We start from the raw sequence: 24,100 nt of genomic DNA on the forward strand, positions 1-24,100 counted from the left end.
GTACCGTAAGATTTGGCGCGGTTTTCAAATTCTTCCACTTCCACTACTCACCCACGCCACATAAACTTTATCTATAAATTTAAATTCACTTTCAAATGTTTTGAATGTTGAATATAAATTATAATATAAAGTACTATAACTAAAGCTTTCAAGAATATGTATCACACGTGATACCATCACACACCACCATCGATATTGGCCAAAGTACACTCTTGGGTTTCACTTGATACAAACACTACATCCTCTCTTCTCTCCTATTCTTAAGAGTCTTGATGCCTAAAGTCCAACCTTTGACTCAAATGATAAGTTGGACTATTCGTAGGTATATTTTGAAAAATCGAACTCTGTTGACCCATCGATAAGTTACTTGGTAGAGGCTGAACAATGGGTAGGGCAGGCGGTAGAGGGACTGTTGCTAAATGCTGCGGGAAAATCGGTGTTCCTGGCTGCGGTTGTCCTGGGTAATTAAAGAACCTGTACAACCATATGCTGTTAAATTAAGTTAAAAAAGTATTCCCGTGTACAAAAAGTTAAAGATATGTACCATAAACGATCGCCCACGAAAATCGGCCGTGGTGCGGGGATCCCTAGACTAGAGTAATATTGTTGCGCCAGTAACTCCACGTCGTTCGTGTATTTCCTTTTCCACTTGGTGCGTCTATTTTGGAACCAAATTTTAATCTGTGAACGAAAGACCAAAAGAATTAATTGGGAAATAGAATAATAGCAAATAGCCTGTTACGTGATACGTGTATTCCATAAATCGTTGAGTTTAACCGAAAAAAAACGGACAATTCAATAAGGTATATTATAGTAGACAAAATTTCAAAATATGACTGCTTCCCAATGTTGCAGTACCAAAAATATTTGCCCCGGGTGAGGATCGAACTCACGACCTTAAGATTATGAGACTTACGCGCTGCCTACTGCGCTACCGAGGCATTTGGTAAGCTTTCCCTCAACCCCTTTCAACAGGGAGCTTTCCGACTAAATCAACTCAATTAATTTATAAAAATTACAAAAATTAAGCACGAAGAAATGTGGATCTATTCAGCTCGTATGGAACTGAATCAAGCTGAAATCTGTCAGAGAAAAAGAGGCAAACACATGATGGAGACTCAGAGAAAAAATGATGACAGAATTTTCTTTAGGGGAACGCGGGTGTACTGGACTCAAAGCGTATTCGAGCGGTAATATATCCTAATTAAAAAATCGACGCCTCTTCGGTCTGTCGCCTCGGAGCATCCGTCGTCCGGGACGATCCCGTTCTTGTGGCATGCTGGAACGTAACGCAGATCGCGAAGGAACGACCAAGAGAAGAAGGGGACCAGGCCGGAGCTGGCTCGTTAACTACGAGAAATATTGTGACAGTTATGTCTGTGGCACGACACGTCTCCTTCTTCCCTCTGATCCGTCGTCTGATCGTCTTCCCTTTGCCTTGATCGCGGGGATAATTATCTGCCTCGTTCGCGGTTGCCGCGCGATATTTCTACCACTCTGGCAATTACTAGCACTCGCAACATTGCGAACGGAACGATAGCAACCGAGCAGGGCGCGAAATATCTCGGACATTACCATAAATTAATTAGTTTAAAGCGCGGCGAGTACAAAGTAAACGCCTGAGGATTATATAACTGTCTTAATCTATTCTACAGCTTCATGCCGTTAACACGAAGATTATTTAAATCTCCAAGCTGAAAATCTCATGGCCGAGGTAATATTAGAAACCAACAAAATTGCGTGAAAATTTCAAGAAAAGCTCTGCTGCAAGATTCTGGGAGCAAGAACGATTGAATTTCCGAGTAGACGTCAGATGGTACTTGCGGTGATTAATTAAAGATTTCTGCGAAAGGAAGATGCAAGACATTTTGCTCCGTTGTTCTTTGCTCGCGAGAAGAAAGGGCGTATAAGTGCTAATTGGTCCTAAAGGGCGATCTTCCCCTATGGCGCCGTACTGTGGCGCCTGCACATATGGTAGCCCTCGGAACCATAATTCAAGGGCCAGTTGATTTTGAGGAACTCGGGGACTTCAGCTACAAGGAACTTAAACTATTTCAGGTGCCGATGTCTGCGGAAGTCGTAGACGTTATCGCGATTTATCGTGTACGTCGCGTCTTGTTCTAACTCACTTCCGCGAAACGTGTTTCCCTTTAATCTTGGGGAAACTTAGTCTAGTTTTTCTCATTATTGTCAGATATAATTGGATCATTTCTCTCGGTACCGTTACTATGAGTAACCTTCTGTTAACAGTGAATCAATAGAGCAGACATTTCCTAACTTCTACTTAGCAGATGTTTCCTAAATGCAGTCCTCATTACTGCCTCAGTTTTCCTAGGATATACCTCCTATAATCCTCGTACATGTTCTCGCGTGGTTTCCAACAATTTATCATTTCAATGTTCAAGATGAATAATGATATCAATTAGGTAATATGTACCTGAGTCTCAGTGAGCTTCAGACTCTTGCTGAGCTGCAATCTCTTGGCCACGCTCAGGTATTTGTTCCTCTCGAATTCCGCCTCCAACGACTTAATTTGCGCGGCTGTGAACGCGGTCCGTGGTCTCTTCTTCCTTTCGTCATCGCTAATTGTGCTGCCGTTTTTTTCTTGAACATCTCTATCCACACCTGTCGTGGAGTTGGCACCACTGCTACTGGTGCACGCTTCTGCGAACACATGGAAAAGATAACTCTCTACCATTTCTCTATCAAGTATCAGTTAAGAACTATAATTAACAGTAGCGTTTCCTTATCGTGTAATTATCGAATAATTGCTGCGACCGCGGTACTCTAACGCGATTAAAGAGAATGAAAATGCGTCGTAATTGAATGAGCTTCGATTAGCATGCGTGTCACGACAGATTAAACCGAATCCACTATAAATTATAAACTGTAATATTGTATTCGATGCTTAATTAGAAACAAGTAGAGGCTAGATTGAAACACAATGGACAAAAGCCTATCATTAATGGCGAGTACCTATGTTTTCCGCATACAGACACCGAAGCGACGGCACTGTTTCCATTTTAATTGCCTTTAAATGAAATCCACCGCGAGCTACGCAAGCAGCTACCGCTTTCAGAGCCCGTGGCAAGGCTCAATTACCCCTAGGAAATTTTCTTCCTCATCAATCTCGTCGGCCTTTTGCCCGTCGAAGTTGTTTATATTTATATTTATCCCCGGGTTACAAGCCGGTCGTACAAGACGTCGCGCCTCGCCCATGAGGAATGTCTTCAGGGTCTCTTTTAGTCTACTGGTAACAGGACCACGCTCTAAGCAGCGGGGATCATCTTCTAATTATCTGCCCATTCGTCATCCGACGAAAAACCGTGGCACCACGACGCTCCACCACTGGATGCATGTCTGCCGCTACTTCGGAGAAAAAAAAACGACCGCGACACCGTGGTAAAATCCGTGTCAGGAAGCCCGTATTCTGTGTATCATTTTATCACCTTAGAGACTTCAGTTCGGGATGGTAATTATTGGGTTGATGCATATAAATCTTCCCCTTGCAAGTGGTGCATTTTTTTTGTACTTCCGCTTCTTCTAGGCCTTCTATTTTATACACACATATGTATATTATAGAATATTTCAAAAACTAGATGTTGGATTTACACCGATCCAATAAAAAACTTAAATCCAATTCCATGGAATTGAATAATCGAGCCAATCGAAGATACACAGAACTAGTTCATCAAGTCATCAAAGTTGAGAATCATCCAGTTATTTTGGCACCAATAAATCGATGCCTGAAGCTTCCTTGTCCGCGCGGAGGATGGATCGAGCTGCGTCGACCCTCGCGGTTGGCAAGGCAATAAATATCCCCAAAAAAGTATTTGCGACGTGGTTACCGAGAGCGCAGAGCGTCGTTTACCGGCTACTAATTGTCAGATGGCGACGTAATTGTCGCGTTTCTCGCGCGTTTTTCGAGGCTTCCCTTCAGCCCGTACACTGGCGAGTCGGCTAAAACCGTACCGCCTCTAATTCACTCGGCGTGAACCTCGAGTCGTGCGACGCGCACGCCTGTGCACGTGTAAATTCAGGAAAGATTCCAACTCCGAAGCCTAAATATCCGATGTGTAGATAATAATATCAAATTATTCTACAAGTTGCACGCGTTTACATATCACAGAACAGTGTTGTTCAACGTGGATCGCTATTCGCGGCCACATCTGCTGCGACGGCTCTGCATTCGAACGATATTCAAGGAGAATCGCATTCCTCTCATCCTAGGAGATGATCTGTGGAATTCTGATGGACAATTTTTTTTGTCAAACGTCGTAGCTAGGTTCTTGTAGCACATTCTTTACCGGAAACGTCCCACGGAATGGAAGAGAAAAATATCTTCAGAGGGTGCTGTGCTCTCTGCGCGGCTCATTTGTCGTCGAGTTTCTGACTCGGTTGCATTGACGAACGAGCTCCGCGAAGAAGAAAAGGGTTAGGGGAAGGAAGGACAACCTCGGTTGCAAAAAGGGAAGTTAAAACGGTCGAAGAGCACGGCGTGGAAGCCGACGCGAAGGAGCGCGATGCGACGCCGAAATAGAACACCACGCCCTCTAGTTTACCTAATTGCCGCGAGCCACGGTGAACTTGTCTCCTAATTATTCGGTGATGAATGGCGTGAGCACGAGTAGAAATGCGCGATAAAGCGTGGCTAATTTTCATTCGTTCGGCGTTGCACGATTTCACGCTCGCAGCCAACCACCGGGATAATTAATTCGCACGCGAGCCATGCCGATTGGTCAAGCGAAACATCGGGACAGACAGATGGTTAGCCCCTTTGTTATGATCTAGGATAGTGTTCTCGAGTCCGCTGGATCTATTTGTAAGCTGATCTTTCCCTTATTGCCTTTAATCAATTTTCTCGCTGCGCTTAGATGTTAATATCTCCATTACTAGAATATTCTAAATATAAAGGTTTAGGTCCAGGAAAACCTCTTCGAAATTTATCTACCACCTTATTTGGAGTCTCCTGTAGGTTTTTAAAAACGTTATATCAAACTGCGATATACAGGGGCCTATTGTTCTGTGACATCTGTCATTGTTAGACTGTGACTGTAAGTCATATTGTCATGTCAGTCTAATTAGTTCTGGAGTCACAGGGTTACAGAAGAGAAACCTATTTCGTAAAACTTTGGAGATTCTACTATTTGACAGAATTTCTCTTCATTAGAACGTGTTGCATTCTATCATTCCCAGGAATTAAAAATCCAAAACGCATCGTTTCTATTATTTGGTGATCGAAACTAAAATTGAAAAGAATCGAAAGGGGTGAGTCGCGTGTGTACACAATCACACGCGAAACAAACGGCTCATTAGAAATCAGAAAGCTGAGCTCGTTTAAAAGGGGAGCATCTTTTGGACCGCTTTACTTGTTCGTGAGACTGCCCTCGCAAAAGATTTACGCGTCGCGTTGACGGCTTTGTAGTTGGACGCGACGTCCCACATATGTATCACAGTCCGAGCGCACCGCGCAAACGAGAATTGTCCTTTCCTTAGATCTCGAATTTATCGCAGCGACCATTATGCTCTGTAAATCACGCGTCGCAAGGGTCCTTGGTAGAAATTAGTCGTCGGGGAACTTAAGTTCTCGCCGATGAAGCGAAAATTGAATTGCCCAAGACGTCGATAGTCCATCGTAAATCACGAACTGTTCTCTCATTGTGCAATACCATTCATTTCTCTTGAATACTACATTAAATTATTGTTAAGTCTAACAGATACAATATGTATCTATCACAGTAGTCGCAAAACATTCTTGAACTGAATTATAAGCAATAGGAAAGTTAAAAAATTAAAAATATTGTTCGAAACACTTAGCTGACGAGTGATCTAAGTTTAGGATATTGTGAAAATGAAGAAAACACATTCTTTAAGTTCTATAGGAAATGAGATAGTTACTGTAAGGGGTTAAATGGAAGCTCCTTCGGTAGTCCTTTCTAAGGTTCAAAGACTAGAATCGAAGATAGCGACGCTTAAAACGTCACAAAATAGCCCGCGGATGTTTTTTTTCATTCTGTACCGGTAGATACGACACGAAGGCATACTTTGCTGTATTTCCATGGCAGAATTAGCAGGAGACAGATAAATAGTGGACGAGGAGCAGGAACATTGAGTGGGCGTGGACCCTGCAGGAAGTAATGGATCAAACTCACGAGCAACGGTCCTCCGCGCAAACTTACGAATTCGTTACTGCGCAAAGGAAACGCGTGGATTCTGTAACAATTACTCCCTTTTACGTTCGCAACAATATCCGAATTAAGAGGAATTACACTTTATTACGTAGTGTGTAATAACTATGAAGTTCGAGCATACAAAGTTATCTTGCGTTCTCTGTGGGTACAGTATCTACTTTTCAGTAAGTAAGTACACATAAATGTACAAGATGATTAGGTAGAAAAACTTCATACAGACCCCAATAAAAATGGATAATAATGTGTAATTAAATTTCGAATGATTACTCGCATTCGTTCATTAACAGCAGTTATGAAGAATAATTGGCATGTTAAGAGGATGCTTATGCGAGTGTGGTTCGTACCATAATATTTTCGCCTGAGATAATTTCATTAATTCCTTAGTGAAACATAAATATACAATATGCGATATACTGATAATAGTCTTTCGTACAGAGTAGTTCTATTATTTGTTATTATCAATGTTTTAGGTATTTGCCCCTATGTTTTTCATTAATGTATCTTTCCTAATTAAGAAATTCCATGCGTAAATTCGTAGAGTAAACACAAGTGTCCCAACACTTGTGTAATTTAATTTTGTATCACGTAATTTTTGAAAATATTCGGTCACTAAATAATAAAAAAACTACTACTTTATCTTTCCTATTCTAATGTACGGAAACTCCCATTTAACACATTCCTTAGTGTAGTTACTGAGCGTTAAATTTAATTTGGTTAAAACTTTAAGCCCTGTAAATTAGCAATTATGTATACGATTAAACTCACCATAGCACATTTCCGGTTCAGGTGAGGTGGAACAGACCATGTCAGAATCATCGAATTCGACTTCTTCTGCCATCGACATGGAGGAGTCTGGTGCTACCAGTTTCCGTCCGTCCGAATCACTTGCTGCTCGAAACAATTCAAGTAAGTTATAGACTTTTCTATCTTGCTCATTAAATTACTCTAATTTCCGCCTACTTACATTCGTGACCATGCAAATATATTTCAGTCTTAATAGGCACGTGCTTTTCGTCTTCCGCGCTCTTCTTGCTCGGTGCTAAAAGACTTTCGATGCTGAACGAGCATATTCTCGGGTTTTCGACAAATTCGTCCGATTCCTTTGTTAATTCCGATGTTTTTACGTGTTCCTCCGACATCCTAAATTCTCTCCGTTTTCAAATGCCTACTACTATCATCTAGATCTTATCACCATTCGGTATTTTAATCATATAATGATTAAACGATTAGATACCACCTCAATACTTCAAAGATAGGTATCTACACTTTCAAGAGGCGCAATTAGTGAAATGATCTTATCGATTTGTTCATGGTAGCTCGTATTTTTATAATTGCTCATTCACGACTTGTTCATCCGCGAATCACTGCACATTTTCCACCGCGCTGATCACTAACGCATCACTGACACCATACGACGAATTCTCCAATCTTAAATCTTCTGTATCAATCAGTGAAATAGCCTACTATTTTTGTTCAAAAACTATAATCTCCTTGTGGTTGGTGAAAGTTGGTTCAATATCGATTTAGGACATTCATAGACATCCTGCGATCCGTTCGCGGGATTAGAGTCGAAACCAGCGACTGTTTGTCGGGGTTGCTCGCGATGTCCAACAACATTTTTTTTGGCACCCAAGTCAAATTCTTCGTTCTTCAAGGCGGTGTCGAAAAGCCACGTGCTCACAACGTCATCGTATGCTCAACCAATCCCAAGTGTCTCTGGGCGGTTCTTGGCACACACGTGCGTTTCTGGAAGGAGCCTCTAATGATCTCGTACAGCGCGACGGTAGCAGTCACTAAACGGTGGTAATGAGGTGTCCATAAATTTCTGTCACCGCCATGAAACGCTATTTAATAATTGTCTTGACAGCGACCAGCCGTGATTCAAAATCAATTTTCAATCTGTTGCGCATAAGACGAATAAAATTCTAGAGATTCTTCATATCTTGACTGCTCCGATGGGAACTTAGCAATAGCGATACGATTATATATTTTTCTAGTACCTAATTTTCTAATTTAATAATATAATTCATCAATACGTATTTTTTTAATACAAACATACTGTGAATATAAGCGTATTGCACAGTATCAAAAATACATAGGATCAGTTGTAACTTCTGGTCCTACTAAAGTATTTGTGTCAGAAGATAAGGTATTATTCGGCCAGATCCACGATAAAAGAAATACTTATTTGAGCATATAATCGAATGGGAAATTTATTTAGTGGAATTAATATAGCAAAGGAATTGCTATTTGCAACATTTTGTACGTTTACAATCTACCCGCCGAACAAAATGTAAAACTGAATGGCTTGAATGTATTATTAGATCCTAGTCAAGAGTCTGCATCGTTCAGATTCCTATGGATTCACATAAAACCGTACCATGTCAAGTCTCTCAGGTATATCGCGACGCGATGTACAATCGGTCGTAAATTTAATGAGATTATTAGACGCACAATCGCGCGTATTTAAGAGACGATGATAGGGATGATAGAGTGATACAAGAACTGTTGACAGATGTGGAACTTGGCTGCGATTATGCGAACTAGCAAAATACACTGCAGAAATTTGTTTCAAAGCGATGCTGGCCAAGCTGCTATTCTTCTCTCTAAATCAGATCTAGAAATATTGGTGGCGGTGATCCATTCAGCCTACAGATTTTAATTAAAATTGATTTATATGCGTTCTATCTGATTTACGTCCGATTCTGCATTTTTCATCGAGACTTCAAGTTAATTGTATGAAACGATGACAAAGTCATCCTACGCATTCGAGTATACAGGACCTCAGCCCAGGCACAGTAGGCCAGTTGTGGAAAGAACTAGTAGGTGTGTCTGTGAGATCACGTTACTCACATGACACTCCTCTAGCAGGTTCTGCAATATATTGCCAGAAAGTTGAAACTCGTGAAGGAACAAGTCGGCCAAAATGTTTGTTAATTTTACGCTTAATTGGTGCCGCAATCGACAGCTTTGTTGGAAGGGTGTAAATTATCGGTTCCTCCGACATGTCGACCACAGAACAAGGTGACTAAGCCACTTCCTCAGCGTTTGTTTCCTATTGCCTTCGACATATTTTTGGAGTCATGTTTCGTTAGACGAAAAATCCCACGTCACGATTTCGTGTTCTCACCGTTGTAATAAACCACCGTATATCATCTTACTTCACGGTCGGAGACGTTAACTTAGGCGCCACTTAGGCACTCCTTTGGGAGGGATTGGTCAAACGAGAAGCAAAGATTGTGCAGATTTTTTGTACATCTTTATTTATATGTTAACAGAATAAACGCATCCTATTCGGTGCGTTTTGCCTTTGATCGCACAATAAAACAATATATTTGCTACATTCAATGCAATTCTTATTACCATCCGAAAATATAGTGTAACTTTTATTAGAATAGCGTAGTAAAATAAGTTGTCTAAAGTATCTCTAAACATAAATTAACTTAAACCTTTGACTATTCTGATATTCGTAATATGGTTAGAAGGATATAACATAAAATTGAAAATTTTGTGATGTAGGCTTATCTGTTTCTACGCAATTGAATGATTGCGTTTGGTCCGTGTATTACTGGTAACACACAAAAATTAATAATCAATTTGATATTTCATAATATCGAATTGCAAGAAATAAACTTCTTTCGTAGATGATTCGTCCTGTTTATCAACTACGATGCATCACCATGATTATATCGTAAAACTCAACACCCGATTGTAATGTAGTAGAACAGAAAAGTGCAAAAGTTTAACAAAATATATTTTTAAATAAAATAACATGCATATTTTAAAGTTCTGGTTAATGAAACAACCGAGTTTACTGGAACGTGATTGACCTACGTTGTTCTACATTTGTTGCGTTGAATTACCATTCCATGTGTTATTCTCATCATTATCATCCCCACCTGAATGCAGTCTATGTATATTCCCCTCCGTTTTGATGGTTGTCCCCCCTTGTTTACTCAAATATCTTCTGACCAAACTGAATATCACAAATAATAGTTCAATTAACTTTATATTTTCGTTTCATTGTTACAAAGTATCCGTGTAAATGTAAGACCTACCCTGATGAATTAGCAACGTTTTGAAGATTCGGTATAATCGCTCCATCTCCGCTGCTTGGTGTGTCTCTGTTCTCATCGGAGCCACTTTGTTGTCTTGATGAATTTGGTCGTGTACCTCCTGAGAAGTAACCTACCAAGTAATTGTAAACACCTATGATAGGTGAGAACAGAGACCACACGAACCAGGATAAGAAACCAACATTTTGCGTGGTGGTTACGGTTGCAGTGACATTCGGCTAGAATCATAAATTAAGGCAATGAAAAGTTGATATACTAGAGCGAAACAGTTTGATTATTTTTTTTTTATGTAAAGTTTAATTACGTTTTTCAAAGGCAAAATTAAAATAACAGCTGTAGGAACTAGCTGCAACTCCAAAAGAGTTTTATCATCCTCGTCGTGTGTCAAGTCCCTTCGCGGAAACGAAGTAGATATCGTAAATTGGCGGAAAGGTAAATCAATGTTTTGGATAACATAGGTACGCAAATCTCGTAAAGTACTTGTCGGCTCAAACTGTCCCAAATGAGGATTACCCGATGGCAATCGAAACTGAATTCGAGTTACAGTACTATCGATTGTTGTGGACATAGACGGCTTAGGCATTTGTGGCTCTTGTTGTTTCTGCAGTTGTTGCTATATTCAATAAAGACATCGATCATTAGTACATGGAAATATAACCTAACAATTGAATTTAACAATATATATAATATGCACGAACCTGCAAAACTAATTCCTTTTCTTTTCTTTCTAACTTATCTTGAGCAATTTGCTGCCTAACTTTTTCCCTAGCTGCAGCATCTGCAGCTTTCTCTTTTAATCTTTCCTCGTGAGCTTGCTTCATTTCTAAGTCTTGTTGTCTTAGTCTCACTTTCTGAACATCGCGTCGAACTTGACGGCGCGCCAACTCCGCTTCTTTCGCCTTGCGTTCTTCTTCTTCTACGCGTTGCTTTCGTTGCAATTCGATCATCTGCCGAGCCCTTTTTACTTTTTCCTGCAATTAAATAATAATTAAATATTTCCTTTACATTACTGAACAAATTATTTTGGAAACATACTTCATGTGTTAGTTGACTACTGGAATCTTTTGGTGGACTGCTTCGCTCTTCCTTCAACTCATTACTTGATTTAATCTGTTCAGTGGTATCTGCACTGGTAGAAGGTTCTACCTTTGTATCAGCTGCAGCCACATCCTTATTCTCACTCTCTGTTTTTGTTGATGATACTTCCACATTAGAGCTTGTTGTAGTAGTACTTTCCTGCTGCACGCTAGCATTTGTATTGGAGTTGCTAGCTGCAGCTTTCTTCTCTGCATCTATCAAGTTGACAGAGGAATCTTTATTTTTTCCAGCTTTTGTTAAAACTAAATCAATTTTAGCTAACAAATCTGCTGCTGTTACACTTCCAGCAACAATCTCCAATGGTACACCATTCTCCCCAATAAAAAATATAGATGGTACAGGTACCAATTGATCTGATCAAAGATGTTCAGAATGATATAGGATTTCAATGAAAATGTAATTTTTGGCACATATGACTACATTATGCAAAAGGATACAAATCTGTGCAAAGAACCTATAGGTTTCAGATCCACTTTCCAATCGAATTGCTACAAAGTGTTCTTGTTCCAAATGACAAGAAACCTCTGTTGCATTGATTGCTTCAGCCACCTGAGTTGATGTGTCATCCTTTCCTGTAAAGAGATAGTAACACTGTTTGACTCATGAAATTAATCAGAGACATGGAATGATAGTCAGTCTGTGGTTCAAGAACAAAATGCATAGGGCAATGCAATTGTAATTCAATGCAGCAGTTAATATGACTAGGAAATGTGAACAATAGCTTAACCTAAAAGTAAGAATATACACCTTCAACAAATACAACGAAAACTGCTTTTCTGGATTTGGATGTTGCCACTGCTTCATTGATGCTACCCTCGAACCACTTCATTTTGTATAGGAATTAGAAGTGTTTGTCTTCTATTGTACTTTCAACTGATAATGACGTAATGAAAAAGTAGTTTAATCACTAGAAATTTAACGTAGAAGTTGACGTTTCAAAATCCGAGCAAGGTTTGGGTAGGTGATTTTTCGACTGAGTCAAGGAGTCAGTTCAACATACTAATAGTTAGCATTTTACTTTCTCTTTGAATCCATTGATTGCATAATAATTTAAAATGCACTTGCGTTGGCTTTAATCTTATATAAACTTATAACGTTAGCCAAAATCAAGTGCAAATCAACGTTATTTGCATATATTTTACATTAGTTCTTCGCCAATTGGCGATTAGAGTCACTGTTAAATCGATAAGAGTTTCTCTTGTTGAAAGTGAGCCTTAAGGATTCAAGGCTAAATAAGGAACAGTGGAATTGGACCATTCTAGTATGGTCGATGTGTAAGTAAGAATGGTTAGGTAGGGGTTGTGTAAAACATAACAGTGAAGAGTGAATCATTTAGTGTCCTTCGTTTAATGATCGCACCACACAACAATGGCACATTTCATAACGAAAGGTAAGTCTTGTTCACGCTATTCTTCACTTGTTACTGTTCAAAACGTATTTCATTGATAATGGTTAGACGAAAGCGGTACATCGGGTTGTTTTGTTGGCCACACTGTTTGTATCGCCATGTTTTCCATTTTCCGTTGGACTGTCACAAGGAATAGTGGAATAGAATGTCGTAATGGCGAGTGCGTCTGTTCCGCATATTTGATGTTGTGATAAAGTTGGGCGTACGCGTCCGCCTTATCAGTCGCGATAAAGTTTTCTGTTTCAAGTATGTCCACTTGATTTCGGTATATACGCATAGTTTTTAAACGAAGATAATCAACAATAAGGTAGTCAAAGTGTCCAGTGCGCTATGTCGGTGATTCATTATCGGAATATGGAACTGCACGACAGATAATAGACGATAATCGTATTATACGAGAAAAATTTTGAACCTTACATGCACTGTATGAATTGCATTCGTTTCACCTTGTTCGTTTAATGGTAGATCAGAAATAATTTCGAGCGTGTTAAAGCGGCATAAATCATCGATACACGCTCGTAAACGTATAACACGATAATATGAAATCGGAACGAGCATGAAGGTGACTGTGTGTTTCGATAACGTTAGAGTGGTGGTTCCTTGTGGGGATGGAACCCTACTGGTTAAAGACTTAATGCACGAAGCTATCTTAAGGTACAAAAAGGCAACTGGGAAAAATGATAGTGCACTAACTATTAACAGCTTATCCTCCTTAACTGGAGGTGGTCTGTTGGATCCAGATGATAGGTTATGTGATGTAGCTGATGACAGAGAGCAGATTGTTGCTCATTTTGTGAGTACAGATACTGCACATGTCGGTGGTGATGGGGCAAGTTCAGTTGGAACCAATAGCCCTGACTTTTTCCATTCGGATGGGAAAGAACCATCTTATGCAATAGACACACATTCCTCCATATCCAATAGTAGTATTAAAAGAGAAAGTACTAAAAGATTGTCAATGCACGTACTGTCAACCAGAGAACCATGTCTAACTACATATTCTGCTCAATCCCTTCCCAGAGAATCTCGCCGTAGAGAACCACTGGGACAAGATGCCAAAGTGTCATTTGAATATGTAAATGCTAATATAGAATCTGGAGATCAAGGAGAGATTCGAGAAATTGTGATAAAGAATGAAGCAGGACCACTGGGGCTTCATGTGGTGCCATGTTATGACTTATTGGGTAATGATCAAGGACTTAGAGTTGAAGGAATTGAGCCTAATGGTAGAATTGCTAGAGATGGACAGATTGATTTGCATGATAAGATCATAAAGATTAATGGACACAATTTGTTGCATGTACCATTCTCTAAAGTGCAAGAAATCTTTCGAACATGCAAGACTGAACCCTGTTTACAAATTTCTGTGGTGAAACATAAAAAGCCACGTGAGAAAATATTGCATAAGAATCATGGCAATACAAGTAGTGGATCTGAGAAAACAGAAACTGATGAAAATGTCAAAAGACTCCAGTGTAGCAACTACAACTTGTTGCAGACTGCTAACACACGTAAGATTGGACGTATGATAGAAATAGAATTAACAAAAGGGAGCAATGGTCTGGGATTTAGTGTTACCACACGTGATAATCCTGCTGGGGGTCATTGCCCTATATACATTAAGAACATATTACCAAAAGGTGCTGCAGTTGAGGATGGTAGATTGAGGCCTGGCGATAGACTGCTAGAAGTAAATAATAAGGAAATGACAGGTAAAAGTCAGGCAGAAGTGGTGTCACTGCTTCGAAGTATTCCAGCTGGTGGGAAGGTAAGAATGGTGGTATCTCGTCAAGAGGAAATTTCTTCTACCCTTCCAGATTCCCATTCTCAAGCTACCTCTGCAAGCCAAACTACAGAAACCACAGATAACTCAAAATATTGGAATACATTAAATACATCACCATTAAAGAAGAATACTGAAGTCCCAGATAAAATTAATTCTCGTAGTTATGATAAATGCACATTTAAATCAGTAAAATCCACAGAGGATATTGTTTTATCGCCACGAAAAAATCGAATGATATTAACATTGGACATACCAGTGCATGATTCTGAAAAAGCTGGATTAGGTGTTAGCGTAAAAGGGAAAACCACCAACACGGACGAGAATACTAACATGGATTTGGGGATCTTCATAAAAAGTGTCCTCCATGGAGGTGCGGCTTCCAGAGACGGACGATTAAGGACCAATGATCAATTGCTCAATGTTAATGGGGTGTCCTTATTAGGTCTGTCCAATTCTGATGCAATGGAAACTCTCAGGAGGGCGATGCTCAATACAAATAGTTCTGTAACAGGAGTAATTACTCTTACAATAGCCAGGAGGATATCCTCTTACGACGCAAACGAAAAGAATCTTCCAGAAAATTTGTCTTCTCATTGTAAACTGGAGTCTGCCAATAGTGTATACATATCCGATTCCACGAAGGCCAACGAGGGTAGGGTGAAAGAGAAGAATAATTTAAATTCCCAGTCAGACATCTTAGACAATGGGGGTCTGTTGTCTTGCGTGACTGCATCCCCTTGGAACCCAGTGATAGATAGATTAACGGAGCAATATAATAAAAACAGTCTGAGAAACGAAAGCTACTGTATCGCTACCAATAAGACCTGGATAGAACCTGTCAGTAACGTGAAGAAAATCACTATAGGCCAGCGCGATGATCGCGCGGAACCTATATTGCTAGAAGACTCCAATGATTCACAGTGCAATGATGCCAAAAGAAATATAGACGACAAGGACAGTCAGTATTCCGGGGACCCAACCTACGACAGTCAGTTGTCCCTGGAAGAATTTAACTCCTCTTCCAATAAATTCTCCCGCGACGCTTTGGGTAGGCAGAGTATGTCGGAGAAACGACACGCTGCCTTGGACGCGAAGAACACAGACACTTATAAGAGAAACAAAAAGCTACGGGAGGGGCGAGAAAATAAGAATCAAGAACAGACGAATCAAAAGCCTGCGAATCAGTCGACAGACTCGGAGGATCAGACGAGGCGGAGCAAGCAGGACAGTTTCGAGAAAAACAAGAGCAAAAGCAGCAATGAAGGGAGCATGGCGAGCGACAGTAACTCAAAACGGTACGAGAAGTCCGTGGACCCTGCTCAGTCGGAATACGTATACACTATACCTGGTTGCAATAATAAATTCACTTCGCCTAGGAAGCATTGGCTGGTGGATGATGTACACGGCGAGATAACCAGTGGCAATAATTTTAAGGACGATCGCGAGGGTTTCCCTAACACTCGGGGAGACGTGAAACAGGCTTCTCTTAATTCGGCTTTAGATGATCGATACAAGCGTTCTAGAAAAAAAGGGGGCATCCGTTCGATGCTTCGGTTAGGGAAAAATAGGAAATCGCTCAATTTCGGTGACAGTATAGAAGCTCGGCATGAATCCAGTAATTATTGTAGCGGAACCATTAATTATATCGCATAATAAAAACCGACGAATGGTATTTGTAAGGTAGATACGGAAATCACTCTACACGTAAACGTATTTGTGCATATCGTCTAGAAAACACATATAATACACACGAATACACATTCTAACACTCATCGCACGGCGCGCGATCACATAGGTATATATTTACATGTATGATTTGTTCCAAAGTGCCTTATAATGTTCGAAGGAGAAGTACTTATAATTAATTCTGTATATACTTATATAATTTTTGTACTCGTCCTTAATTCATACCGATCATGTATCTATTTTTAAAATAAAATAATCGTGCACGCAATTTATCCAGTGTGTATGTTGAATAACCAATAGTTACCAAATGGGGACTATGTTGTTACCATTACATTTAGACTTCCAAATAGGTATCTTTAAGACCATGTTAACTTTGACTGACATTCTAAAATTCCAATTTGTTCACCAAGAAGAAAACATTTGATACAAACAGTGTGTAACGAAGCCCAAAAGTAGCACGGTACGTTCACTAATTGGATGAGTGATGGATAAGCTTGTCTTCTTAAAATGTAGAACATATTTCTTCTGTTTTAGCATTTCAGTTAACACCCAATCAGTTGTTATATCAGCAAAAACGTTTTAGAGGTAAAATAAACATCAAGAAACCAAAAATCTTTTACAAGAATAAAGTCCTGAATGAACTATTAACACCATTTTATATCAATCCTAACAAGGATAAAACTTTAGAGGAATTTTGCTCGGAAGCAAATGTAGTCAGAGTAGAGAAGGAACTTGGTCCTTATGATAAGATTTTAGTAAAGGACATTCGTAATTGGTTCGATAATTCAAAAATGATAGCCTGCGTGCATGTAAATAGTATATATCAAGAAGATCTATTCGAAATCGAAGTCCCCCTGCGGAGAGCGAATATGTATTTCAAACGCTACGGAAGGCATCTTATGAATGCAGCAATAGAAGATACTCCTTATGAAGGCCTTAAACCACTAATTAGCAACTTCAGTGCATGGATATTCAGTCCTGATATAAATGTGACCGCTCTACAGAAGATTATTAAGAAGACCACAAAGTTGTACACAATAGGTATGTGGTTATTGTGAAGTGAAATATTTTATGATTATTATGTTGCTTCATTTTTTTCAGGGGGAGCATTAGAAGGATATGTCCTGAACTACGATGATTTCTTGAAGTATGGCCAAATGGACATGATGACAGCACAGGTCGGTCTAGTTCAAGTGTTACAAAATGCGGGTGGCGTCAATCTCAATCGGCAGCTCACTCATCATCAGTCTACCTTGGTGACACGTTTAGGACAGATTGGAACAAATGCGAAACAAACTAACGAGAACGATCAGTCGGCGTCTGTATAAGTGCAAAGCTACCTGTATCAATAATTTATTATACGTTTATCATTCACACGAAGCTTTCAGTAAATAGTACAATTTATTTGACCAAGTCCTTTCTTTGATATAGAAAATAAGAGTAATCGTTAGAAACCGAGGATGCACGCGTTATTTTATTGCTTCACATTATTTTCAATTCCACGAAGGACGGTTCCGCGATAAGGTTAATCGTTGAGCAAGCAGCGTGTAACGTTATACGTGTAACTTATCAATATCAGTTTATCGGTTATCGAACTCGTTATTAAACGAACGTCAAAGACAGTCTCTCGCTTTGATCAGTGGTTGACTACGTCAATAGCGATGTACAAAAAATTTGGCTGATACGCTCTTCTTCTCTTCTGTACATTGTACGTCGTGGCAACAGTTGTATCTTTTTACGGTTCACCTCAATGACAGTAATTGCAACGAGGATGACACTTGACTCCATTTTCGCCGCATCTACAGCCTCCAGATGTGTCCCCTTTTCCCTGTAAAAGCCAGTGGAACGATCAATAAAGAAGTAAAACAATCAGGCTACAAACGTGTACATTACCATTTCTATTATATACAGATACATATCTCAGCTTATCGATTACTCACTCCTGGACCCCAACGTGGACCCCTAGTTACCCAACAGATTTCCGTCTTGCACATTGAACACCTTAACCAATCGCAACCCCATTTTTTCATTAGCACAACCGCACACGTAGGACAAGCGAGTGCTTCTCCCCTATCCACCATTTCTTCCAGCATCGCAGCTGTTCTTCTCGACTCTTGATCAGTTTCTTTCGATAATCTCAATTCCTGTTGGTATTGTTTGCAATTTTTGCCAGTGTGTATAGCCTGCGTCAAGTGGAAATTATCGTACAGGTTTCACTAGCATAAAGTAAGATAGCATGACGTGCGTGGTTTGTTTCCTGACCTGGCAGGTGAGACAATTATTCGCTCGACACACGGGACAGAGGAAATTGTTCACGTCATCATCATAGATGCACCAGCCGGGGCAATCTGGAGTTTTACAGTGAAACGCATTGTTCCCGGCATTGTTCTCTGCTTGGGCAATCGACTTTGCGAGATGTTGTTGGTAAACCTCCGGCTCCACAAGCTGAGTACATATATTACATATCAGGTACTTTTGTTAATAATTTATCAGATTTTGAGAAACTCACTGCTTTGATCTCGCGTTCTTGGAGAGTCGATTCACAGGTGTATTCGGAATCTCTATAGGGGCATTTCACTTCGGCTTCTTCGCAGTATCTAATCGTATTAGCAATACATGACCTGAAACAGTTGTGTTTAATGAAGTCACAGACGAAATATGTTATGAAAATGATAGGTCTTTCAATTTTTCATACCTGCAAAACATATGTAAGCAATCCCTCAGTATCACACCTTCGCGTGGACCATATGTAACAAAGCATACGGGACACTCGATTGGCTCCGAGTTGGGTATCACGTCACAGTTTTCTAAAGAGATTAATTCCTCGTATCTCTCCATCTTGGTCTCCTCTGGTGTACTTTCCTTTGTCTTCTACTCATGGACATTATCCCAGAGATTAAATTACATCCTATACTCATTATCCCTGATTATGAAGAGAGGTATACCTGAGGTTCTTCGACTACTTCACACTCTTCTTCTACCACCTGCAGCACTTCCGCGGATGAAGTTGCCTCATCATTTATCACATTTGTCAGCACCTCTGCGGTACTAGGCTTGTCTACTTGTATCACATTTTCAGGCTTCAGTTCTGCAACAAAAAAAGTTAAGTGTAATATAATACTTTCTCACTGCATCGTTCACTTTTTTACCTGGTGCTACGAGGTATAAGAATATAGGAGACCCATCCACCGCTTGTAGCTCGTTGAGGGTTGCTCCATCGCGGTCGGCCAGGTTCTTCCCGATGATCCATCGCTGTACGTTCGTCGGTATCTCGAATTCCGTGTGTATCTTCGTCTTTAGCTCAGCGACTGTCATTTTGCTCGGTAACTATTATTATATCGTGTTAGTAAAGCATCTAATATCATCACGGCAGGTAGCAGGCGGGTGACTTGATTTGAGTGGCTACCGCTATTTACCTGAAGAGGTATGGGCCCCTGGTGGGCTAGCTTGTCCTCAATGTACATATTGGCTTTAATCAACTGATCTTTGAGACGGGCTGATCGTTGTCGAATCACGGAACAGTGGATCTTGAGACGCGCCAGCTCTTTCGCCAATCCCGCAGCCTGCTGGTGATGGCCAGATGCAATTGCAGCCTCCAGCTTCCTGAGTAATCGGTTTATAGCTAGCGTGTTCATGTTTTTTTCCATCGCATTGTCCTCTGTAATAAACGAGATCGGGAACATCAGCAGAGTAACAGGGAAAAACGAATCATACCGAGTACAATAAATTTAGCCGCGTGATTCAGCCCGAGAGTCATACCACCACTAACTCCGCTTAATTACTATCTTCCGTTACCTTCTTCGCTACCCTCGAACGTGTCCTCCTTTACGTTTACTTTCCGCTCGGTTAACGGCGACGCATTTGCTATCGCGTTGGTATTATTAACTTTCTTCACTTCGTTGTTCTTCGGCGTGACAGCGGCAAACTGCTTTACTGATGGAGATACTTGAGCGTTCGCGTAAAGCGACTGCTCGATCACGTTTGCATAAGTGTTCTCATTGTAAGCAACCTTCGTTGTCTTCGTGGCTTCGATCTCAGCGAAATCGCGCGGTCGTATCAGCTGGAAGGTGTTCTTCACTAATCCTGAACTGGCCAGGTTTCTTCCTGACGTTTTGTAAAGAACATTTTCTTGCTTCCAGCCCGAGGTGGACGGCTGCGCCGAGGACGTAGAGGGTTGATTCAATCTCCGTATATTTCCACTAGTCTGCACCGAACACGACACCTTCTGTTTATCCATCTCGTAGTCGTTTTGCAGCGCGATATTCTCGACTTTCGTCACGGCGGACACAAAGTACGTCGTCTTGTTCGGCGTAGCAGGTATCTCGTTATTCGTAGCGACCTTCTCCAGTGCGTTGGTGTTCCGTGTCGCAATTTTCCCGGGCTTCGAACGCTTTGGTAACGAGTGTTTCATTTCCTTCAGCATCTCTTTTAAGTCCGTGGTAATTGGATCCTCGACGGTATTCAGTATCGGAGACCTGGTCTTCGCCGATTTCGTTTTCGCGTCTGACTCGGCCGCGCGGGAGGCATTCCCGATGGCTATCGATTTTTCCGACAACTGTGCGGCCGTCTTTGTCTTGGCGTCCTTCTCCGCCTCCACTAGGATATCGAGCACTTTAGTTACCTTACTTGATATTCCGGCTTCCTCCTCGTGAACTTTACTTCTCTGATTAGTGGCTGTCGCGTTCGTGCGGGCCGCGCGGCGATCGATGAATTTCAACTCCTTCATACGTAGCTGCTTATCGATCTCGTCGAAGATATCGGAGAACTCTTTCTGCACGCCCTCCAAATGATGCTTATCCGTCTTCTTGGCCTCCTCGAAAATGCCCGACACGTGCTCCTTGCTCTCCGCAGAGGTACGACCGCGGGAAAACAAGTACCCCCTGGTGTCCTCGTTGAACGTCTTTGTCGTCTCCCTTTCTCTCCTTTCGTCACCGACTTCCTGCCTTGATCCAATTTTTTCCTCCATTACAGCTGCTGCGATATCCTTCTGAGGAATTGTCGGCTCGTTCATTCGATTTGTAGCCAGTTGGCTCTGCAAGAACGATATTCTGCTGGCGGTGTCCGTAGCGAGTCGGTCGCTCTGTTCCTTAGCCGTGATGAGCTTGCTTCCTCCCAGCTTCGCGTCCGCATTCTCCGCTTTGTTTCTCGTCTTTTGTTGCGCCGGAAAGTATCTAGAAATGTCTTTCCCGGCGTGGCCACCTTGCCCCGCTACAGGCTGCACTGGGAATTTCTGGTGTTCTTTCCAGTCAGTTGCCTGCTCGAACACTCTCGCATTCCTCACGACGTCCCGGTCGAATTTAGCTGCTGGCTGGTCCCTCGCATTTTTCGCGAAGAAATTCGCGTTGACCGTGACCTTGGTGATGTTGCTGATGGCGTTGAACTTGGAGATCAAGGCCCGCGTCCCTCTCCTGGGCGATGAACTCTCCATGGCGGATGTGACCATGTCCTGGACCAGCTCCTCGTTCATCTCGCTCCTCTTCTCGAACGCATCGACGAATCGCGAGGACTTGAGCAGCATAGAGGCTCTAGCGCGAGCTTGTTCCTCCTGAACGATAGCTGCAGCCTCTTTATCCAGCTCACTGATGTTCGTCAGGATCGACAGACCCGACTTTCGCTTGGCATCTCTTTTTCTGTCGTCTGGCTGACTTGCCCGGTGAAAGAAGCTCAGCCTCGACAAAGAGGCATCCACGGAGTAGCTAGCGGAAGCACCCATGTTCGTGGCAGCGCATTCTTCTTTTATTTCGACCGTCGAGGTTGTAGGCCCTCGAAGAACATCGCCCCTCCTCGACGGTCCGGAATCCCGAGAATGTTCGAAGACGCTACGTTTGTACCAAGGTCGTGGCATGGCTGCGCCGAGAGTTCCAATGCCAGGGGCTGTGCTCGGGATGTCTTGAAGAGCGGTGTCCGACGAGCCAGCACAGTCTCTCGCGTTCTTCTCCTTCCCGATCTGTCTAATCTCCTTTTTCGGCAGCAGGACACCCCCCTGAAGCACCAGCGTGTCGTTGCTGATTGTCTGCTCGTCCTCGGTGTCCCTGCGCGTTTCTATGTCCATTCCACCATCAGCCTCCCGTGTCTCCCGTTTCTCCGTGAACGAGTCCCCGTCAGCAGCCTTCTCCGGTGGTTTCGGCGCGCGACGCTTTCGCCTGCTGCTGTTCCTCGGTGTTTCCCGTGCATTTACCTCTGTTGTCTTCGTCACCACTGCAGGAGGATTCGGAGCGCGTCGCTTGCCCTTCACGTGCACCCTTCTGCGCGTGGAGCCCACGTTGCAGCTAGTCCTTCTGTCGTCGAACCTTCTCAACGAGCCTAGTCTTCTCTCAGGGAATGCTAGATTCCCGCAGGAATTAAACGTCGCCGACGGCTGCAGCGAGTATCTGGCAGTGATGTCTCGCCTGTGGGAGTGAGCATTTGAAGGTAACGTCGAGGCAACATCCGCCACGTCGTTCTCTTTGTTGCCAACTGCAACCTTCGAGGCGCCAGCCGCGAAGGGGCCAACTTCTGCCGCTTGCTCGAGGATGTCTAGCGCTAGTCCATCACACCTGCCCAGGGTACCCGTGTGGAAGGCAAAGCTGCGCACGGTGGTGGTGCTGTAGAAGGTGTCCACGCTTTCTACGCTGGAGGAGACACTGTGTTGACGTCCGTCGTTCTCCCTGAACTTGTCGATCGTCTTCCGCCGTTTGTCCACGGTCGAGTCGCGGTTACCTGATCTCTTGAACCACTTAAACAGGGAGAACCTCGCGCTGCCACGTTCCTCGTGCACCGCGCGCAGTACGTGGTCTACGGTCGCTTCCGTCGCGGCAACGTCCGACGTTCTTCCGTCTCGGTCGCTGATCCGTACGCCATTGGGGAACGTGTTCGCCTCGATGCTGCATGCGGCCCGCTGTACCATTCTTACTCACCGCATATCTCTCTCGCAGCGAGCTCCGCCCCACCTCACCCGCGGCTCTGCATAGTTCTTTATTTAGATTCACTCGAATCCGTGGTTTTAACTTCCTTCCAGTTCGTCTATAGGTGAACCCCGAACCCTGTGTAACCTTCGTGGAACCTCCCGGCGCGTTCGTGCATCCGGTCGCGCTCTCGCGCCTACGTTCACTCCGTTTCCCCACCTCCTTGGCTCGTCTATCCACACCTGTCTAGCACCGTGGCTCTGTTCTCGCAACGTTTAGGCGCATCCACCAGAAATTCGCTGCGTCGTGACGACGGCTGCCAGACACGAACGGGAACTTCTGCGGAACATCGTCTTCCAATCGAGTTACGCGCTCTTCTCCACCATTTCTGCCCGTCGTGCGTGTCTACGTGCGTACGTGCGAAGAATGTATCGCGGAACGGTAAATCGACTGACGAATTTTCGCTGCGAAACCGACGGACGGGGACGCTGCCGAACGCGCGACAAAGATACTCGCCGGTTCACTATTAATAGACTCGCCTTCTCCTGCCGTCGGTTATTTTCAAGTCCACTCTGCTCTGCTGTCTGCGCGCCGCTGTCCGAAATCAAAACAGAGAAATACGGGGCTCGCGCGCGCCACTTTGAATCACGAACATCCGTGTTCGATTAATGAATATTCGGATCATTTGAATAATGAATTATTCCGAGGGTCGCCGGTCGACAATTTGAGCATACTCTTTTGAAGGGAGGTTAGACAAATTACCGATGGCGGCAGCTTGACCTGTTTTCTTTGGTAGAAATCGTGAAAAATCATTTGAAGATGTGCAAAGAGGAATTTCTGAAATACAATTGGTAGAAGTCCCCCCAGCCTCTCCATGGGGGACTACCGAAAGTAAATGGTGGCATAAATTAGGACTGAGGCGAATATTTAATAGACCAGAGGTCGGATTTGCGTCCAAACAGCTTAAACCG

At 42.5% G+C, this 24,100-nt stretch overlaps 5 protein-coding genes and 1 non-coding gene across 7 annotated transcripts; 2 read left to right on the top strand and 4 right to left on the bottom strand.

Annotated features, from left to right (window-relative positions):
• Window positions 1-37: 37 nt before the first annotated feature.
• Window positions 38-7,475, bottom strand: LOC143183035 (uncharacterized). The gene is made up of 5 exons (XM_076384409.1): window positions 7,156-7,475; window positions 6,957-7,079; window positions 2,438-2,664; window positions 545-681; window positions 38-474 (listed from the first exon to the last, which is right to left on the bottom strand). Exons 1-5 carry the CDS (start codon window positions 7,328-7,330, stop codon window positions 261-263), a joined length of 876 nt encoding a protein of 291 aa, XP_076240524.1. The 5' UTR covers window positions 7,331-7,475; the 3' UTR covers window positions 38-260.
• On the bottom strand, window positions 869-941 carry Trnam-cau (transfer RNA methionine (anticodon CAU)). Its single transcript has one exon. It is a non-coding gene; the product is annotated as a tRNA-Met (tRNA).
• Window positions 7,476-9,428: 1,953 nt separating the features above from the next.
• LOC143184078 (UBX domain-containing protein 4) lies at window positions 9,429-12,429 on the bottom strand. The gene is made up of 7 exons (XM_076386045.1): window positions 12,113-12,429; window positions 11,803-11,937; window positions 11,303-11,718; window positions 10,966-11,238; window positions 10,572-10,880; window positions 10,250-10,485; window positions 9,429-10,167 (listed from the first exon to the last, which is right to left on the bottom strand). Exons 1-7 carry the CDS (start codon window positions 12,192-12,194, stop codon window positions 10,032-10,034), a joined length of 1,587 nt encoding a protein of 528 aa, XP_076242160.1. The 5' UTR covers window positions 12,195-12,429; the 3' UTR covers window positions 9,429-10,031.
• Window positions 12,430-12,610: 181 nt separating this feature from the next.
• On the top strand, window positions 12,611-18,118 carry LOC143184079 (large ribosomal subunit protein uL10m-like). Its single transcript, XM_076386046.1, has 3 exons — window positions 12,611-12,755; window positions 16,780-17,286; window positions 17,347-18,118. The coding sequence occupies exons 1-3, from the start codon at window positions 12,734-12,736 to the stop codon at window positions 17,571-17,573; spliced, it is 756 nt and encodes a 251-aa protein (XP_076242161.1). The 5' UTR covers window positions 12,611-12,733; the 3' UTR covers window positions 17,574-18,118.
• Window positions 12,921-16,513, top strand: LOC143184077 (partitioning defective 3 homolog). Of its 2 annotated transcripts, XM_076386044.1 has the most exons (2): window positions 12,921-15,854; window positions 15,936-16,513. In XM_076386044.1, exons 1-2 carry the CDS (start codon window positions 13,330-13,332, stop codon window positions 16,210-16,212), a joined length of 2,802 nt encoding a protein of 933 aa, XP_076242159.1. In that variant the 5' UTR covers window positions 12,921-13,329; the 3' UTR covers window positions 16,213-16,513. The 2 variants fall into 2 exon arrangements, with proteins under 2 accessions (XP_076242159.1, XP_076242158.1); XM_076386043.1 differs by having other exon boundaries at window positions 12,924-16,513.
• LOC143184076 (uncharacterized) lies at window positions 17,700-23,592 on the bottom strand. Its single transcript, XM_076386041.1, has 9 exons — window positions 20,041-23,592; window positions 19,662-19,903; window positions 19,395-19,572; window positions 19,191-19,333; window positions 18,941-19,116; window positions 18,755-18,866; window positions 18,508-18,690; window positions 18,186-18,428; window positions 17,700-18,073 (listed from the first exon to the last, which is right to left on the bottom strand). The coding sequence occupies exons 1-9, from the start codon at window positions 23,129-23,131 to the stop codon at window positions 17,993-17,995; spliced, it is 4,449 nt and encodes a 1,482-aa protein (XP_076242156.1). The 5' UTR covers window positions 23,132-23,592; the 3' UTR covers window positions 17,700-17,992.
• Window positions 23,593-24,100: the final 508 nt, after the last annotated feature.

The sequence above is a fragment of the Calliopsis andreniformis genome, chromosome 9 (assembly GCF_051401765.1).
Source record: "Calliopsis andreniformis isolate RMS-2024a chromosome 9, iyCalAndr_principal, whole genome shotgun sequence".
NCBI lineage: Eukaryota > Metazoa > Arthropoda > Insecta > Hymenoptera > Andrenidae > Calliopsis > Calliopsis andreniformis.

What these genes read in the sequence shown, in the direction of transcription:
- LOC143183035 (XM_076384409.1), bottom strand. Translation starts at nt 7,330, where the DNA reads ATGTCGGAGGAACACGTAAAAACATCGGAATTAACAAAGGAATCGGAC. An exon ending in TGAACCGGAAATGTGCTATG is followed by an intron (nt 2,665 to 6,956) that starts GTGAGTTTAATC and finishes ATGTGTTCGCAG; the next exon opens with AAGCGTGCACCAGTAGCAGT. An exon ending in TGAAGCTCACTGAGACTCAG is followed by an intron (nt 682 to 2,437) that starts GTACATATTACC and finishes TTTCGTTCACAG; the next exon opens with ATTAAAATTTGGTTCCAAAA.
- LOC143184078 (XM_076386045.1), bottom strand. Translation starts at nt 12,194, where the DNA reads ATGAAGTGGTTCGAGGGTAGCATCAATGAAGCAGTGGCAACATCCAAA. An exon ending in TAGGTTCTTTGCACAGATTT is followed by an intron (nt 11,719 to 11,802) that starts GTATCCTTTTGC and finishes ATCTTTGATCAG; the next exon opens with ATCAATTGGTACCTGTACCA. An exon ending in AACGTTGCTAATTCATCAGG is followed by an intron (nt 10,168 to 10,249) that starts GTAGGTCTTACA and finishes TGTGATATTCAG; the next exon opens with TTTGGTCAGAAGATATTTGA.
- LOC143184079 (XM_076386046.1), top strand. Translation starts at nt 12,734, where the DNA reads ATGGCACATTTCATAACGAAAG. An exon ending in GGCACATTTCATAACGAAAG is followed by an intron (nt 12,756 to 16,779) that starts GTAAGTCTTGTT and finishes CTTCTGTTTTAG; the next exon opens with CATTTCAGTTAACACCCAAT. An exon ending in CACAAAGTTGTACACAATAG is followed by an intron (nt 17,287 to 17,346) that starts GTATGTGGTTAT and finishes CATTTTTTTCAG; the next exon opens with GGGGAGCATTAGAAGGATAT.
- LOC143184077 (XM_076386043.1), top strand. Translation starts at nt 13,330, where the DNA reads ATGAAGGTGACTGTGTGTTTCGATAACGTTAGAGTGGTGGTTCCTTGT.
- LOC143184076 (XM_076386041.1), bottom strand. Translation starts at nt 23,131, where the DNA reads ATGGTACAGCGGGCCGCATGCAGCATCGAGGCGAACACGTTCCCCAAT. An exon ending in GTTCGAGGGTAGCGAAGAAG is followed by an intron (nt 19,904 to 20,040) that starts GTAACGGAAGAT and finishes CGTTTATTACAG; the next exon opens with AGGACAATGCGATGGAAAAA. An exon ending in TGCTTACATATGTTTTGCAG is followed by an intron (nt 18,867 to 18,940) that starts GTATGAAAAATT and finishes CAACTGTTTCAG; the next exon opens with GTCATGTATTGCTAATACGA.